The sequence below is a fragment of the Carcharhinus amblyrhynchos genome, chromosome 31, assembly GCF_965287045.1.
Source record: "Carcharhinus amblyrhynchos chromosome 31, sCarAmb.v2.hapA, whole genome shotgun sequence".
In the NCBI taxonomy this organism is placed as follows: domain Eukaryota; kingdom Metazoa; phylum Chordata; class Chondrichthyes; order Carcharhiniformes; family Carcharhinidae; genus Carcharhinus; species Carcharhinus amblyrhynchos.
In genome coordinates, this window is record NC_137354.1 from 23,501,353 (window position 1) to 23,518,415 (window position 17,063).

The 17,063-nt window shown below is 51.5% G+C and overlaps 1 protein-coding gene across 1 annotated transcript in view; it reads right to left on the minus strand.

The window, feature by feature from the left end:
• Positions 1 to 17,063, minus strand: part of LOC145360407 (sorbin and SH3 domain-containing protein 1-like) — a 114,368-nt gene that overhangs the window by 21,779 nt on the left and 75,526 nt on the right. The window contains exons 14-17 of the mRNA XM_080215606.1: positions 15,248 to 15,372; positions 14,679 to 14,764; positions 9,351 to 9,518; positions 1,575 to 1,621 (exon numbers count right to left, since the gene is read on the minus strand). Of these exons, the coding sequence (XP_080071732.1) occupies positions 1,575 to 1,621; positions 9,351 to 9,518; positions 14,679 to 14,764; positions 15,248 to 15,372 (426 nt within the window). The remainder of the gene's footprint in view (positions 1 to 1,574; positions 1,622 to 9,350; positions 9,519 to 14,678; positions 14,765 to 15,247; positions 15,373 to 17,063) is intronic.

A 17,063-nucleotide genomic window follows, 5' to 3' on the forward strand; every position in this document is an offset into this window, starting at 1 on the left:
GGATAGGACCTGGGTGGGATTTTGCTCAGTGCAGACTCAATGGGCTGAATGGCCTTCTGCTCTGTAGGGATTCTATGATTCTGTCTGGAATTAAAAGCCTAATGATTTAATAATTCTTGTAAAAAACATCTTGGGTCACTAATGCCCTTTAGAGAAGGGAATCTGGTGACACGGTCCGGCCTACGTGTGACCCCAGACCCTCGGCGACGTAGTTGACTCTGAAACTGCCGCTCGGTTTGAGATGGGTAATAAATGGGCCAATATCCCGTGGAAGAATAAAGATAACAAAACCTGAAAAGGTCAACTGTGGTCCGGTGCACAGATCCGGAATGAATCTTTGGTCTGTGCTGAAAACAGGGAAAAACCCTTCTTCTGACATTCCCATGTGTTTCCAGTGAACCCATCCCCGTGGTGGGAGCAACGCAATACAGACAAGCTCAATCCCACAGTGAGGGGGAAATCCCAGCTGTTCCACACATGGGCTTCACAAAGCCTTTGGTCTGAATTCAATTCAGCCTGACTAATATAAACAGTGAACAAAAGGACATCAACAAACTGAATTATTCAGGCTGGGACGAGGTTCCGACTGGGTATAACTGGGGCGAGTCTGGGATCCTCCGTGACACAGTGGTACAGTGGCTCTGCTGCCTCACAACACCAGGGACCTGGGTTCGATTCCGGCCTCGGGTCACTGTCTGTGTGGAGTTTGCACGTTCTCCCCATATCTGTGTGGGTTTCCTCCGGGTGCTCCGGATTCCTCCCACACTTCAAAGATGTGTAGATTAGGTGGATTGGCCATGCTAAATTGCCCCTTAGTGTCCAAAGATGTGCAGGTTCGGTGGATTGGCCATGCTAAATTGCCCCTTAGTGTTCAGAGATGCGCAGGTTAGGTGGATTGGCCATGCTAAATTGCCCCTTAATGTCCAAAGATGTGCAGGTTAGGTGGATTGGCCATGCTAAATTGCCCCTTAATGTCCAAAGATGTGCAGGTTAGGTGGATTGGCCATGCTAAATTGTCCCTTAGTGTCCAAAGATGTGCAGGTTAGGTGGATTGGCCATGCTAAATTGTCCCTTAGTGTCCAAAGATGTGCAGGTTAGGTGGATTGGCCATGCTAAATTGTCCCTTAGTGTCCAAAGATGTGCAGGTTAGGTGGATTGGCCATGCTAAATTGCCCCTTAATGTCCAAAGATGTGCAGGTTAGGTGGATTGGCCATGCTAAATTACCCCTCAATGTCCAAAGATGTGCAGGTTAGGTGGATTGGCCATGCTAAATTGCCCCTTAGTTCCAAAGATGTGCAGATTAGGTGGATTGGCCATGCTAAATTGCCCCTTAGTTCCAAAGATATACAGGTTAGGTGGATTGGCCATGCTAAATTGCCCCTTAGTGTCCAGGGATGTGCAGATTAGGTGGTACATTTCTGGGACTAAGTAGAGAGAACCTAATTGTGCATGTTGCACCCGACACAAGGTGGTGTGCGAGTACTTGATGAGTGTTGAGTGCTGCATTCGTCTAGCGCCTGCACTTTCGCCCTGTATTCAGAGGTCAAACGGATTGTACTTCTTTTGAACTCACTTCAGAGACTGCGCCTTAAAGTCGAACTTTGCCCTGGCTGGCAACATCTGTAAAAGGAGACACGTGGCACAGGTTAATGAGGCAACCATCACCCTGGGAACAGTTGTTAAAAAAACCTCATCCATCCACAGTCGCAACACAGCGGCTGAAACCGGATTTTAAACCCACTGGGAAAAAAAAATGGCAAAGCTTGTATCACAGCACAGAGTTCAAGCCACACGCTCATGAGGGCATCGAGGGCAAAACCACGATGAGTTGTTGATCAGGCACCTAGTGACTTCCACAAGCACGAGGTACTTAAGGTTCTAGCGGAGCATTTTACACAAAACTTAAAGTTGCCTTGTTCCTTTGGGTGTGAGGAATTGCGTTACAAGAACAAAGAACAATACAGCACAGAGGAAACAGGCCATTCGGCCCTCAAAGCCTGCACCGCTCATTGGTCCAACTAGACCATTCAAACGTTGGGCCTTTGGTCAAGTGTTTCTATTTGATCACAGATTAAGAGTGGATTTAGCAACATTTATTTGAGGCACAAAGTGAACAAAGAACAAAAACAGCGGCGGGAAACAGGCCCTTTGGCCCAACGAGCCCGCGCCGCCATTTTAACACCACCAGTCCCCGCTCCCCCTCCCTCCACCCATGACCCTTATCTATTGTTTTATGGCAATCCCACATTGAGGGAAACTAATTTAGGGACAATTTATTACCCCCGATCAGCCTAAGAGCACATCTTTGGGGTGTGGGAGGAAACCGGAGCACCCGGAGAAAACCCACGCAAGCACGGGGAGAATGCGCAAACTCCCACAGACACCGGCCCAAATCCATGTGTCTGCACAGCAAACAGTGATAGTCACTGAGCTGTCGTCTTGCCCAGTATCTGGTCCAGTTTAAGCACACACTAACAACATGAAACACTAGGCCAATCTTGTTTTTTTAGCCCTGTTCCATCATTTAATAAGAGTTCAGCAAACCTACGCCATCCTGCGCACTCCTTGATTCCTTTAGTATTCACTAACCTTGAATATACTCAATGATTAAGGATTCCCAGCTCTCCAGGGAGAGTGACATTGTCACTGGAATAGTAATCCAGAGGCCCAGCTAATGCTCTGAGGGACATGGGTTCAAATCCCACAACCAACCAATCTGGAATATGAAGCTGGCCTCGGTAATGGGGACCACCAAATTTATCATCGATTCTCATAAAAACCCAGCTAGTTTCAGTAACATCCCTTTAGCGAAGGAAATCTACCGTCTTTACCTGGCCTGGTCGACACGTGACTCCAGGGCCACAGCAACGTGACTGATTTTTAAACCGCCCTCGGAAATGGCCCAGCAAGCCACTCAGTTCAAGGCGGCACAGTGGGTTCGCACTGCTGCCTCACAGCGCCAGGGACCCGTGATCGATTTCGGCCTTGGGGTGACTGTCTCTGTGAAGTTTGCATGATCCTACGTTAGGGTCACAGATTAGGTGGATTGGCCATGCTAAATTGCTCCTTAATGTCCAAAGATGTGCAGGTTAGGTGGATTGGCCATGCTAAATTGTCTCTTAGTGTCCAAAGATGTGTAGGTTAGGTGGATTGGCCATGCTAAATTGCCCCTTCATGTCCAAAGATGTACAGGTTAGGTGGATTGGCCATGCTAAATTGCCCCTTCGTGTCCAAAGATGTGCAGGTTAGGTGGATTGGCCATGCTAAATTGCCCCTTCGTGTCCAAAGATGTGCAGGTTAGGTGGATTGGCCATGCTAAATTACTCCTTAGTGTCCAAAGATGTGTAGGTTAGGTGGATTGGCCATGCTAAATTGCCCCTTCGTGTCCAAAGATGTACAGGTTAGGTGGATTGGCCATGCTAAATTGCCCCTTCGTGTCCAAAGATGTGTAGGTTAGGTGGATTGGCCATGCTAAATTGCCCCTTCGTGTCCAAAGATGTGCAGGTTAGGTGGATTGGCCATGCTAAATTGCCCCTTCGTGTCCAAAGATGTGCAGGTTAGGTGGATTGGCCATGCTAAATTGCCCCTTCGTGTCCAGAGATGTGTAGGTTCGGTGGATTGGCCATGCTAAATTGCCCCTTCGTGTCCAAAGATGTGTAGGTTAGGTGGATTGGCCATGCTAAATTGCCCCTTAGTGTCCAAAGATGTGCAGGTTAGGTGGATTAGTCATGGTAAACGTACAGGATAGGGCAGAGCGGTAAGATGCTCTTTCAGAGAGTTGGTGCAGACTCAACGGGCTGAATAGCCTCCTTCTGCACTGTCAGAGTTCGATGTTGTATCGACTATGATCGGGTAACTCAGCCTAGCCCGGGGAACCAGAAGCAAGGAGCTTTCTGCCCAGTACCACAATCAGAGAGGTGGACCGATCAAAGGTGACGAACTGGCACACTCATAAAACAGAACCCCAAACCATGCGGAAGGAGGCCATTTGGCCCATCGAGCCTGCACCAATAACAATCCCACCCAGGTCCCCATCCTTGTAACCCCCACTATTTACTAGAAGCATGGGGCAGAAGGCCCCATAGTCTCTGGACTATGTTAATCCCCCTGATGCTAAAGGGCAATTCAGCGCGGCCAAGACAACTAACCGTGGGAGGAAACCGGAGGAAATCCACGAGGGAGAAGGTGCAGACTCCAAGCAGACGGTGTACCGAGGCTGGAGTCGAACCCCTGCGTATCCCTGGCACTGTGAGGCATAAGAAATAGGAGCAGGAGTAGACCATCTAGCCCACCCCGCCATTCAATGAGATCATGACTGATAGCAGCTAAGCATCCTTTTCTTAAAAATAAGATTTGATAGTTTCAAGGAAGGGAGGCAGGATGGAGGGGAGGGGGTAATAGGATTAAAAACACTCCAAAATATCTTGTCTGCTTCCTCCAATCCAGATCGAAACACACAGAATAAAGGCTGCATTAAAACGGAGAGGTTTTTTGGAAGTCGTGCAAATCCAGCAAGAACCTTAAGTATCATCGCCGCTGTGTCATTATCCCGTCAACACATTGCTGCTACTGCCGCCGTTTTATAGACCATTCGCGTCTCAAGAGAGTAGAATTCAACACACATCAACCGAAAATCATCGGGACAATGCAAATTGAGACAAAGCAGTAGCTTTCAAAAGCAAGAGCCAAATGTCATGGTTAATACACGTCTCAAAATGAATGGCGTGAGCGCTGGATCTTTCAAGATTGGAGAAGAATTAATTGTTCCAGCAAAGAATGCATCTCGGCAGAACCAGTGTCGCGGTGGCGATGGCCAACCCTGTGCTCAGCAGCGCGAGCTCTGTCGTCCGAGGGGTGCAAGCAAAGTGGGGGGGGGTGGTGAACGTGAGGGTAACCCGTCCATCGAGAGCGAGGACCAGCGTCACCGATCGAGGAGCATCAACTCCAACCCGTCTTTGAACCTATTTCCCCTTTCAAAGAACAACACAGCCCGGGAAACACCATTTTAACATTGTGAGTGCCCTCCTCTACCTTGTCTACGCCGGTTGGGGAAGATTGAGTGAAGACTAATTTAGGGATAATTTGTCACACCAATCGGCCTAAGGGCACGTTTTTGGGGTGTGGGAGGAAACCAGAGCACCCGGAGAAAAACCCACGCAAGCACGGGGAGAATGTGCAAATTCCCGCAGACACCGACCCAAATCCATGTATCTGCACAGCACTCTGTTGCCAATTAGCTGGGCAGGGTTTTATTGGCACAAACAGCCGGATTTTGGCCATCTACAGGAGCTGAGCGAATCCCCTCCTGTCTGGGGGTGGAATCCAGGGCCTAACTACAGGCCCGGGCAGGCCAGCTTTGATGCCTTTAACCCGATGGCGGACAAGCCCGCCAGGGACTGGGATACCCTTCCAGCAATCAGCCTTACGCAGCAGGGGAAACAAATGAGCTTCCGCAAGGAAAATGCTGGAAAATCTCAGCGGTTCTGACAGCGTCCCTGGGGAGGGAACAAGAGCCAGCGTATCGAGCCTGGGCGACCCTTCGCCAGAACTGACGGATGCTGGAATCCAAAACAAAAAGTGCTGGAAAATCTCAGCAGCTCTGTGGAGGCGAGGATCTGTCAGACCTGCTGAGATTTTCCAGCATTTTGTGTTTCTGTTTCGGATTCCAGCGTCCGCAATATTTTGCCTTTATCTACAGCACCAAAACAGGCTGTTTGGGTCTTTATTTAACTTTGATGTACTTCTGGATTGCCCTAAAGCTTCTAGACTGAGCGCAGCCACTAAGCACAGGTTCATGAGAGGGGGACGGAGAGAGAATGGGAGAGGGGGACGGAGAGAGAATGGGAGAGGGGGACGGAGAGAGAATGGGAGAGGGGGACGGAGAGAGAATGGGAGAGGGGGACGGAGAGAGAATGGGAGAGGGGGACGGAGAGAGAATGGGAGAGGGGGAACGGAGAGAGAATGGGAGAGGGGGACGGAGAGAGAATGGGAGAGGGGGACGGAGAGAGAATGGGAGAGGGGGACGGAGAGAGAATGGGAGAGGGGGACGGAGAGAGAATGGGAGAGGGGGACGGAGAGAGAATGGGAGAGGGGGACGGAGAGAGAATGGGAGAGGGGGACGGAGAGAGAATGGGAGAGGGGGACGGAGAGAGAATGGGAGAGGGGGACGGAGAGAGAATGGGAGAGGGGGACGGAGAGAGAATGGGAGAGGGGGACGGAGAGAGAATGGGAGAGGGGGACGGAGAGAGAATGGGAGAGGGGGACGGAGAGAGAATGGGAGAGGGCGACGGAGAGAGAATGGGAGAGGGGGACGGAGAGAGAATGGGAGAGGCGGACGGAGAGAGAATGGGAGAGGGGGACGGAGAGAGAATGGGACAGGGGGACGGAGAGAGAATGGGACAGGGGGACGGAGAGAGAATGGGAGAGGGGGACGGAGAGAGAATGGGAGAGGGGGACGGAGAGAGAATGGGAGAGGGGGACGGAGAGAGAATGGGAGAGGGGGACGGAGAGAGAATGGGAGAGGGGGACGGAGAGAGAATGGGAGAGGGGGACGGAGAGAGAATGGGAGAGGGGGACGGAGAGAGAATGGGACAGGGGGACGGAGAGAGAATGGGACAGGGGGACGGAGAGAGAATGGGAGAGGGGGACGGAGAGAGAATGGGAGAGGGGGACGGAGAGAGAATGGGAGAGGGGGACGGAGAGAGAATGGGAGAGGGGGACGGAGAGAGAATGGGAGAGGGGGACAGAGAGAGGGGGAGACGGGGACAGAGAGAGGGGGGGAGACGGGGACAGAGAGAGGGGGGGAGACGGGGACAGAGAGAGGGGGGGAGACGGGGACGGAGAGAGGGGGGGAGACGGGGACAGAGAGAGGGGGGGAGACGGGGACAGAGAGAGGGGGGGAGACGGGGACAGAGAGAGGGTGGGAGACGGGGACAGAGAGAGGGGGGAGACGGGGACAGAGAGGGGGGGGGAGACGGGGACAGAGAGGGGGAGGGAGACGGGGACAGAGAGGGGGGGGAGACGGGGACAGAGAGGGGGGGGGAGACGGGGACAGAGAGGGGGGGGGAGACGGGGACAGAGAGAGGGGGGGAGACGGGGACAGAGAGGGGGGGGGAGACGGGGACAGAGAGAGGGGGGAGACGGGGACAGAGAGAGGGGGGGAGACGGGGACAGAGAGAGGGGGGGAGACGGGGACAGAGAGAGGGGGGGAGACGGGGACAGAGAGAGGGGGGGAGACGGGGACAGAGAGAGGGGGGGAGACGGGGACAGAGAGAGGGGGGGAGACGGGGACAGAGAGAGGGGGGGAGGGGGACAGAGAGAGGGGTGGAGGGGGACAGAGAGAGGGGGTGGAGGGGGACGGGGGGTGGGGAGAGGGGGACAGAGAGGGGTGGGGAGAGGGCGATGAGGCTCGGAGAGAAGAGAGGATTGGTTGTATAGAGCTCGGGGGGCACCAATCCCCAAATGCAGAGAAAGGATGGCCTCAAAAACGGGCACAGCTGGCACGGGGGATTGAACCTGTGTTCCTGGCATCGTTCCACGTCACACTCTGGCCACGAGCCCCCTGAGCTAACTGATCTGCCCCCCCCCCCCCCCAGTCAGATTACTGAAGACTCCATTGAGAATAATCGCCACAAAGAATCACAGTCTCCTCAGCAAACGGCTGTGTGTGTTTTGGGCCTGGCACTACACTGCCCCACACAGGGGCAGGACGGTTCCGGTTCAGTCGCCGGGTCGGTGTGGGATCAGACTGTGTGGCAGGAAGCTCACCGCACTTACCCTCGGTACCAGGGAGGCGAGATCAGTGCGCTCCTGATCGCTGTCTGGTAATCCATACAGACAGGGACACTATGGTAACAGGGCACAACCTGGGCGTGATGCCATCACGGTGAGAAGTCTCACAACACCAGGTTAAAGTCCAAAACCCACAAGCTTTTGGGGCTTGCCCCTTTGTCAGGTCTTGAGGAAGGAGCAAACCCTGAAAGCTTGTGAGTTTATTACCAAATAAACCTGTCGGACTTTAACCTGGTGTTGTGAGGCTTCTCACTGTGTCTACCCCAGTCCAACGCCGGCATCTCCACATCACGGTGCCGTTACCAGGCCAGTAGCCAGCCAAAGCTAAACTACTTGGGCTGACTCTCGGGTGGGGAACAGGAACGCAGCGGACTCCAATCGGGGTGGGTTTGCTGGAGGGAGTTGCATTCTTTCCAAACTGCCAGACATATTTTTTTTTTTAGAGAGTTTCTAACTTTGTGAGACCTGTTACCTTCAAACCCAGCTCTCACAAAGGCTAAATGCCAGAAAGAAATGGAGTTAGTGAGGCATGAAGAGAATTATCAGACTTTCCAATCAACAACACGAGAAAGAGAGGGTAAACATGGGGGTGGAGCTTTGAAAAATGCTGGGCAACGCAACACAGGTGCCGTGCGCACGCACGCACACCGCCCCCCCACACTGCACACGCATCCCCCCCCAACACTGCACACGCATCCCCCCACACTGCACACGTATCCCCCCCACACTGCACACGCATCCCCCCCACACTGCACACGCATCCCCCCCACACTGCACACGCATCCCCCCCCACACTGCATGTGCGCACGCACACTCACCTTAAATTTGTGCACACGCACTGTGCACACACACAGCATACATGTGCGCGCACACACACAGCATACATGTGCGCGCACACACACAGCATACATGTGCGCGCACACACACAGCATACATGTGCGCGCACACACACAGCATACATGTGCGCGCACACACACAGCATACATGTGCGCGCACACACAGTGCACATACACAGCATACATGTGCGCGCACACGGTGCACATACACAGCATACATGTGCACGCACACACAGTGCACATACACAGCATACATGTGCACGCACACACAGTGCACATACACAGCATACATGTGCACGCACACACAGTGCACATACACAGCATACATGTGCACGCACACAGAGCACATACACAGCATATATGCGCACACTATGCACACCAACGTGTACACACGCTGTGCACATACACATGCTCACATATTATGCACATGCACACACGCTATGCACATACACAGCATACATTTGCACACATACACACAACATACATGCACATGCACACTATGCACATGCACAGCATATATGCATCCACACACTATGCAAATACGCAGCAGTAAGGGTGAGCTGAGAGAGGTTTTAAGTCATGCGGAGATGCTTGCTATGAAGCTTTTATTGCCGGGTTAGTGCATGGACTCCCACGTAAAGCTGGACACTGAACAGCACCGCATAGAGAAATGGCATGTACTGCTTTGGGTCAATGTGTGCACTGAGGCGAGCGGAACCGACCTCTGACCCAGATCTCCTCCTTGCTCCCTCGTCTATGTCAAGGAGGTCCCCAAATCTGTCATTAGTGATAAACTGGTGATGTGTGAGAGCGATCCCAGTGTGCCTCCTGGCTGCAATATCAGCTTCCTCTTGTTCCCGCCTAATCCGTCTTTGCTCTTCTAACAGTCTCTATCAGAAAATCGCATAAAACGGGATCATAAAAACTTCTGCTGATTCAAGAGAGAGAAAGAGAGAGAGACAAAACAAAAAAAAAAGCCAATTTTTCTTGCCAAAACACATTTTTTTTTCCAGAAAGTAGAGACGGTGCAGATATCCCTCATCTGGCTTCAGTCAGACGGAACATCTCGTTGATAAATGAGATCTCCAAGGCTGCTCAGTCCTACTTCACCCACTTGTATCCTCAGCTTGGTAACCATCCCCTAACTCCTTCTGCTTTGAGGCAGCTTAGTGAGAATCGAACCGAAAGCGTCCCACAACAAAATCCGGTGCAAACTGAAACTACAAAGGTTTGCGCGGAGTTATGCCACAGGCAGGTTCCATCAGCGCCAGGGAGCTTGCTGCAGCTCCTTCCGCTAACCACAGGCAGTGAGAGAGACCCCCATCCCACCTGCTGAAGCCTCCAATTATAGTCCAGTCTGGTGCATTTACACTTGGAGGTCAACACTCAGGGAGAATGTTAGAATTCTCCAAACAGAAACTGCGTCGCCTCCCGACCTTTACTGTTCCGGGGGCGGGGGGGGGAGGATGTTCTGTTCACACCCCTGAAATCACTCAAACCTTCTTTTAAAATCCCCCCTCTAAACAGCTACAAAATCCTGGGTACTGCGGTGACAATTACTATCACACAGAATCCCATTGAACCATACACAGTGTTATTCTATGTTGGCCTTTATAGCGAGGGGGATAGAATATAAAAGCAGGGAGGTCTTGCTGCAACTGTACAGGGCACTGGTGAGGCCGCAGCTGGAGTACTGTGTGCAGTTTTGGTCGCCGCACTTGCGCAAGGATATATTGGCCTTGGAGGGAGTGCAGAGGAGGTTCATTAGGCTGATACCGGAGATGAGGGGGTTGGCCTATGAGGAGAGATTGAATAGACTAGGTCTGTACTCATTGGAGTTCAGAAGGATGAGGGGGGGGATCTTATAGAGACATATAAGGTAATGAAGGGGATGGATAAGGTAGAGGTAGAGAGATTCTTCCTGCTTAGAAAGGACAGCAGGACTAGAGGGCACAGCCTCAAGATAAGGGGGGGGGCAGTTTAGATCAGAGTTGAGGAGGAACTTCTTCACTCAAAGGGTGGTGAGTCTCTGGAATTCTCTGCCCGTTGAAGTGGTGGAGGCTGCCTCACTAAATATATTTAAGTCACGGGTAGATAGGTTTCTGATAGACAGGGGAATTAAGGGTTATGGGGAGAAAGCTGGAAAGTGGAACTGATCCACTTCAGATCAGCCATGATCTTATTGAATGGCGGGGTAGGCTCAAAGGGCTAGATGGCCGACTCCTGCAATGACGTGCAGTTACAGTGCGCTGAGCTGGGTGGACAGAGCAACCAGTTTAATCCAATCCTTCCATCCTCATGACTTCAGCGCAAAAGGCAAAAATATGGTTTGGGAAAAACAAACACCAATTGTGCAGTCCATGGGTGAGGCGAGGTCAAGGTTCGTCTCGTCTTTCATGGGTGGCACAGTGGTTGGCGCTGCTGCCTCACAGGGTCAGGGACCCAGGTTCGATTCCCGGCTCGGGTCACTGACTGTGTGGAGTCTGCATGTTCTCCCATTTTCTCTGTGTGCCCCCATTTCCCCCCACAGTCTGACAGACAGGCAGGTTAGGTGCATTGACCACGCTAAACTGTCCCTTAATGTCCGAAGAGGTGTAGTTTAGGTGGATTGGCCATGCTAAATCACCCGAGTGTCCAAAGATTGAATCCCTACACTGCAGAAGGAGGCCATTTAGCCCATCGGGACTGCACCGACCACAATCCCACTCAGGCCCTATTCCCGTATCCCCACACATTTAACCTGCTAATTCCCTGACAATTTAGCACGGCCAATCCACCTAACCCGCACATCTTTGGAGTGTGGGAGGAAACTGGGAGCTCCCGGAGGAAACCCATGCAGGCACGGGCAGACTCCACACAGACAGGGAGCCGAGGCCGGAGTTGAACCCGGATCCGGAGGCAGCAGTGATAACCACCGTGCTGCCCTAGATGTGCAGGTTAGGTGGATTGGCCATGCTAAATTGCCCCTTAGTGTCCAAAGATATGCAAGTTAACATAGAACATTACAGCGCAGAACAGGCCCTTCGGCCCACGATGTTGCGCCGACCAGTTACAAAACAATGACCCACTAACCTAAACCAATCCCTTCTCGTCCATAAACCTATCCACGGATCTCTTAAACGCCCCCAAACTAGGCGCCCCCAAACTAGGCAAGTTAGAGAGATTAGAGTGGGGGGGCCTGTTTAAGGTGCTCTGTCGGAGAGTCAGCGCTGGTTTGATAGGCCAAATGACCTCCTGTTGCACTGTGGGGATTCTCTGATCTCGCTCACCTTCCTGACGGTCCCACAATACAAGGATAACGGAACAACGGGTTAATCAAACCAGCCAATCTTCATCAACGATTCTGCGACAGACCTAGACTGGAGGTGACACAGGTGGCAGAGAGGTTTGGGAGCCTTGGTCCCACACATCACATCCCATACAAGCGACATGCCCCCCCGAGTCCCACGCTCAGCATCCCCTTTGCCCCCTGGGGTGCCTGTTCCACTCGCTCACTAAAATGTTGCCACACAGGGTCAGTCTGGAAGTGAATGTTGGAACTCTGGTCCTGAAGCTCAGGGCCAGGGCAAGCATCTCGTCACAACTGTCTAATCCTGTTAGAATTCTCCAAACAGAAACTGCATCACCTCCCAACCTTTACTGTTCCAATGGGGGGGGGGCGGGGGATGTTCCGTTCACACCCCTGAAATCACTCAAACCTTCTTTTAAAATCCCTCCTAACAGCTACAAAATCCTGGGTACTGCGGTGACAATTACTATCACACAGAATCCCATTGAACCATACACAGTGTTATTCTATGTTGGCCTTTATAGCGAGGGGGATAGAATATAAAAGCAGGGAGGTCTTGCTGCAACTGTACAGGGCACTGGTGAGGCCGCAGCTGGAGTACTGTGTGCAGTTTTGGTCGCCGCACTTGCGCAAGGATATTTTGGCCTTGGAGGGAGTGCAGAGGAGGTTCACCAGGCTGATGCCGGAGATGAGGGGGTTAGCTTATGAAGAGAGATTGAATAGACTGGGTCTGTACTCGTTAGAGTCTAGAAGGCTGAGGGGGGATCTCATAGAGACGTATAAGATAATGAAGGGGATGGATAAGATAGAGAGATTCTTCCCGCTGAGAAAGGACAGCAGAACTAGAGGGCACAACCTCAAGATAAGGGGGGGACAGTTTAGAACGGAGTTGAGGAGGAACTTCTTCACTCAAAGGGTGGTGAATCTGTGGAATTCTCTGCCCGTTGAAGTGGTGGAGGCTACCTCGCTGAATATATTTAAGTCACGGGTAGATAGGTTTCTGATAGACAGGGGAATTAAGGGTTATGGGGAGAAAGCGGGAAAGTGGAACTGATCCACTTCAGATCAGCCATGATCTTATTGAATGGCGGGGCAGGCTCGAAGGGCTAGATGGCCGACTCCTGCTCCTATTTCTTATGTTCTTATGTTAAATGTGTGCTCACTAATGATTGATGACGTGGCAGGATTGCCTCGTTATGTCAGCTCAATACTAACCTCGACCGCTATCCCAATATCTAATTTACTCGCTGCTCCAAGTATTCAATAGAATGTCAATTAGGACTCCCTCCCAATTTCTCCGTCATTTCCCAGACACATCATTTTCTTCATATTTTCGCAATAATCCCTCCTGGGATTTCTTGTTGTCACAGAGTGAATCAATTAGTATGTTGCTACAATGACGTTACACTGTCCAATTCCCAAACATTCCTGCAATTTCCAAACACCTACTTTCCTTCACTTGGTGTCACCAAGACTGTGAGACTCCCAGTGGCCGATTCTTTAGGAAGATATTAAACACCAGGCAAACCCCTACATTGCAGAAGGCCATTCAGCCCACTGACTCTCCGATAGACCATCTCACCCAGACCTTATCCTAGTATTCCTGCGCATTTGTCACGGCCAATCACCTAACTTGCACGTCTTTTGGACTGTGGGAGGAAACCGGAGCACCCGGAGGAAACCCACGCAGATATGGGGAGAATGTGCAAACTCCAGACAGTGACCCGAGGTTGGAATCGAACCCGGGTCCCTGGGGCTGTGAGGCAGCAGCGCTAACCACTGTGCCACCCGTATAGCATTCACCTTAACTGTTTACTGAATTGCAAATTCCATGTTCTCTGAGCAAAGGGGCTACTTCCGAGCTTCTTCACAATTACGTAACATATTGTTATAGATCGTTTGCTCCTCAAGTGGAAATATTCTCTACTTTTCCAAAATATTTCACAATAGCTTTACAGAATTCTACTCGGTTACCCCTCTTTTAAGTGGGAGTAGCCCAGTCCATTCATCCTTCCCTTATAATTAGGACCTCTCAGTTCCGCTAAATATTTTTTGCACCGTTTTCAATTCAAGACCATAAGACATCGGAGCAAAATTCGACCATTCAGCCCATCGAGCCTGCTCCGCCATTCAATGATGGCTGATATTTTTCTCATCCCCATTCTCCCCCCTCCTTTTTCCCCATTGCCCCCGACCCCCTTATTAATCAAGAACCTATCTATCTTAAAGACACTCAATGACCTGGCCTCCACAGCCTTCTGTGGCAAAGAGATTCCCCACTCTCTGGTTGAAGGAATTCTCTGTTTTAAAGGGTCATCTCTTTGGCCTGAGGTTGCGCCCTCTGGTTCTAGTTCTTTTTCCTATGAGTGGAAACATCCTCTCCGTGTCCACTCTATTCAATATTTCCCATTTCCAAGACGGTCAACTGTGGTGGGAGCGATTCAGCGTCCGCGAGTCCCATCACATGTACCCAACCATCCATCCCTTTGCACGTTGCAACCCTGTTTGAGGCAACAAGTACAACACAGGGCCAGTTATCAGCGACCTGCTGCTATAAAAGAGGCTACCAAGCTGAATAGAAAGTGGTCGCTTACCCTGTTTGCAAACTCACAGTTCAATATTTCTCATCCAGGCCTCCCCCCCGCCGCCCTTTCCAAACACAAAGACCAGTTCAGAGGAATTTAACTTTTTTCAACAAGAAATTAGGATTTTTTTTTTGGCAACGCTCAGTTGACCTCTGACCCGGAGGTCGGGGACCCACCTCCTTGTCTTCTTGCCGGCGGCGGCTCATCTCCTCCGGGGTCTCCATGCGCTCGACCGGAGCGGACAGCCTTGGGGAGTCTGACTCTACTTGAAGACAACACAGAGCAAGGTTAATCCACCCGTGCCGTTAGTAGGAGGCGTCGGTTTAAGCTTACGTGACAGGGGGAGAAGAAAAACCTTTACAAAAGGTGCGTGCTCGTGAACTTAAACCCCTTGCAAACTGTTCAAAGCCTCAAGAGCTTGTCGTTGTCGACCAGTTAAGTAGTAAAAATTAGGAGCAGGTTTGAGCTCGCGAGCACTGAGAGGGCAAAACTTAGTGCAAGCATGCAAATGTTTGAGAATTAAGAATTAATCCACCAAACACTCCCTTCCACCTCGCATATTATTGTCTGCAAAATGTCAGGCCCTGATCTCTCTATGATATGTCACAGGAATCGTTTAATAATTATCCGTGGCTACTTTCACATTCAATCTCCCCTTCCCCAGTTGCCTCCTGCTACAGACTCTCACTTCACGAAAATTCTCTCCTCCGCCTCTCCGCAGATCCCTGGCTTTACTCTAACTCGCCCGCAAAGCTCCAGGGCCTATCTGGTGTAGCAGAGAGGGCTAAACAGGGCTCAGGCTGGGTCAGATCCTGGATTACACAGCTCTCATTTGATCCACTGCTGACTGTCCACACTGCTCGCATCAAACTGAAAAAAAAACTCAGCTCGGGACACAGATTGAAACGTAGGGGAAACGCCTCAGTTCGAAAATCCTCGCTCTTATAGGGTGGCACAGTGGTTAGCATTGCTGCCTCGCGGTGCCGGGGACCCGGGTTCAATCCCAGGCTCAGACGATTGTTTGTGTGGAGTTTGCACGTTCTCTCCGCATGGGTTTCCTCCGGGTGCTCCAAAGACATGTGGGTTAGGTGGATTGGCCGTGCTAAATTGCCCCTTGGTGCCTCAAGATGTGTAGGTTAGTGGGGTAAATATGTGGGGGTGACAGGGATAGGGCTTGGGTATGCTGTTCCTTCGAAGAGTCAGTGCAGATTTGATGGGCTGAATGGCCTCTTTCTGCACTGTAGGGATTCTATCTTTTCAATTGAATCCTCACAGTGCAGAAGGAGACCCATCGGCCCATCGAGTCTGCACCAACCACAAACTGCAGCAGGCGACGGTGCAGAGGGACCTCGGGGTCCTTGTGCATGAGTCCCAAAAACCCAGCTTGCAGGTGCAGCAGGTGGTCAGGAAGGCAAATGGGATGCTGGCCTTCATCGCGAGGGGGATTGAATATAAAAGTAGGGAGGTCTTGCTGCAGCTGTACAGGGCATTGGTGAGGCCGCAGCTGGAGTACTGTGTGCAGTTTTGGGCGCCGTACTTACGCAAAGATATTTTGGCCTTGGAGGGAGTGCAGAGGAGGCTTACTAGGCTGATACTGGAGTTGAGGGGGTTGAGCTATGAGGAGAGGCTGAATAAACTAGGCTTGTACTCGTTAGAGTTTAGAAGAATGAGGGGAGATCTCATTGAGACGTATAAGATGATGAATAGGATGGATAGGATAGAGGTGGAGAGACTCTTCCCACTCAAAAAGGACAGTAGGACTAGGGGGCACAGCCTCAAGATAAGGGGGGGGGGGGGGCGGTTTAGAACGGAGTTGAGGAGGAATTTCTTCACTCAAAGGGTGGTGAATCTCTGGAATTCTCTGCCCGTTGAAGTGGTGGAGGCTGCCTCGCTAAATATTTTTAAGACGCGGGTTGATGGGTTTTTGATAAGCGAGGGGATTAAGGGTCATGGGGAGAGGGCGGGAATGTGGAACTGAGCCACGACAGATCAGCCATGATCTTATTGAATGGCGGGGCAGGCTCGAAGGGCTAGATGGCCGACTCCTGCTCCTATTTCTTATGTTCTTATGTAATCCCACCCAGACCATATTCCTGTAACTCCACTTGCTCACCCTACAAATCCCCCTGACACTCGGGGGGGCAATTTAGCATGGCCAATCGACCTAATCCACACATCTATGGACTGTGGGAGGAAACCGGAGCACCCCTCCCTGGTCCCGCCAGCCCCCTATCTCTGTAACTTCCTCCAGCATCTCCTTCTCCGCCCTCCTCCAATTCCTTCTCGAGCTTCCTGGATCTTAATCACTCTGCCATTGGGCAGCTGCAATGTCAAAACCCTTCGCCCTGAAATTTCTTTCTTCAAGCTCTCCATCTCTCTCTTCTGTTAAGAGCTTCCCAGCAACCTACTTCCTTCCTTGAGTTTCCTCTCCAAATGTCTTTCTCGTTCCGTGACTCAGTATCATGCCTGTCTGAGGGCACTCCCGAGAAGTGTTTTAAATGCTTTGCAACGCGGCAGAGTATAACGGCTATACAAATGCCATTACTGCCAACGTCAAACGA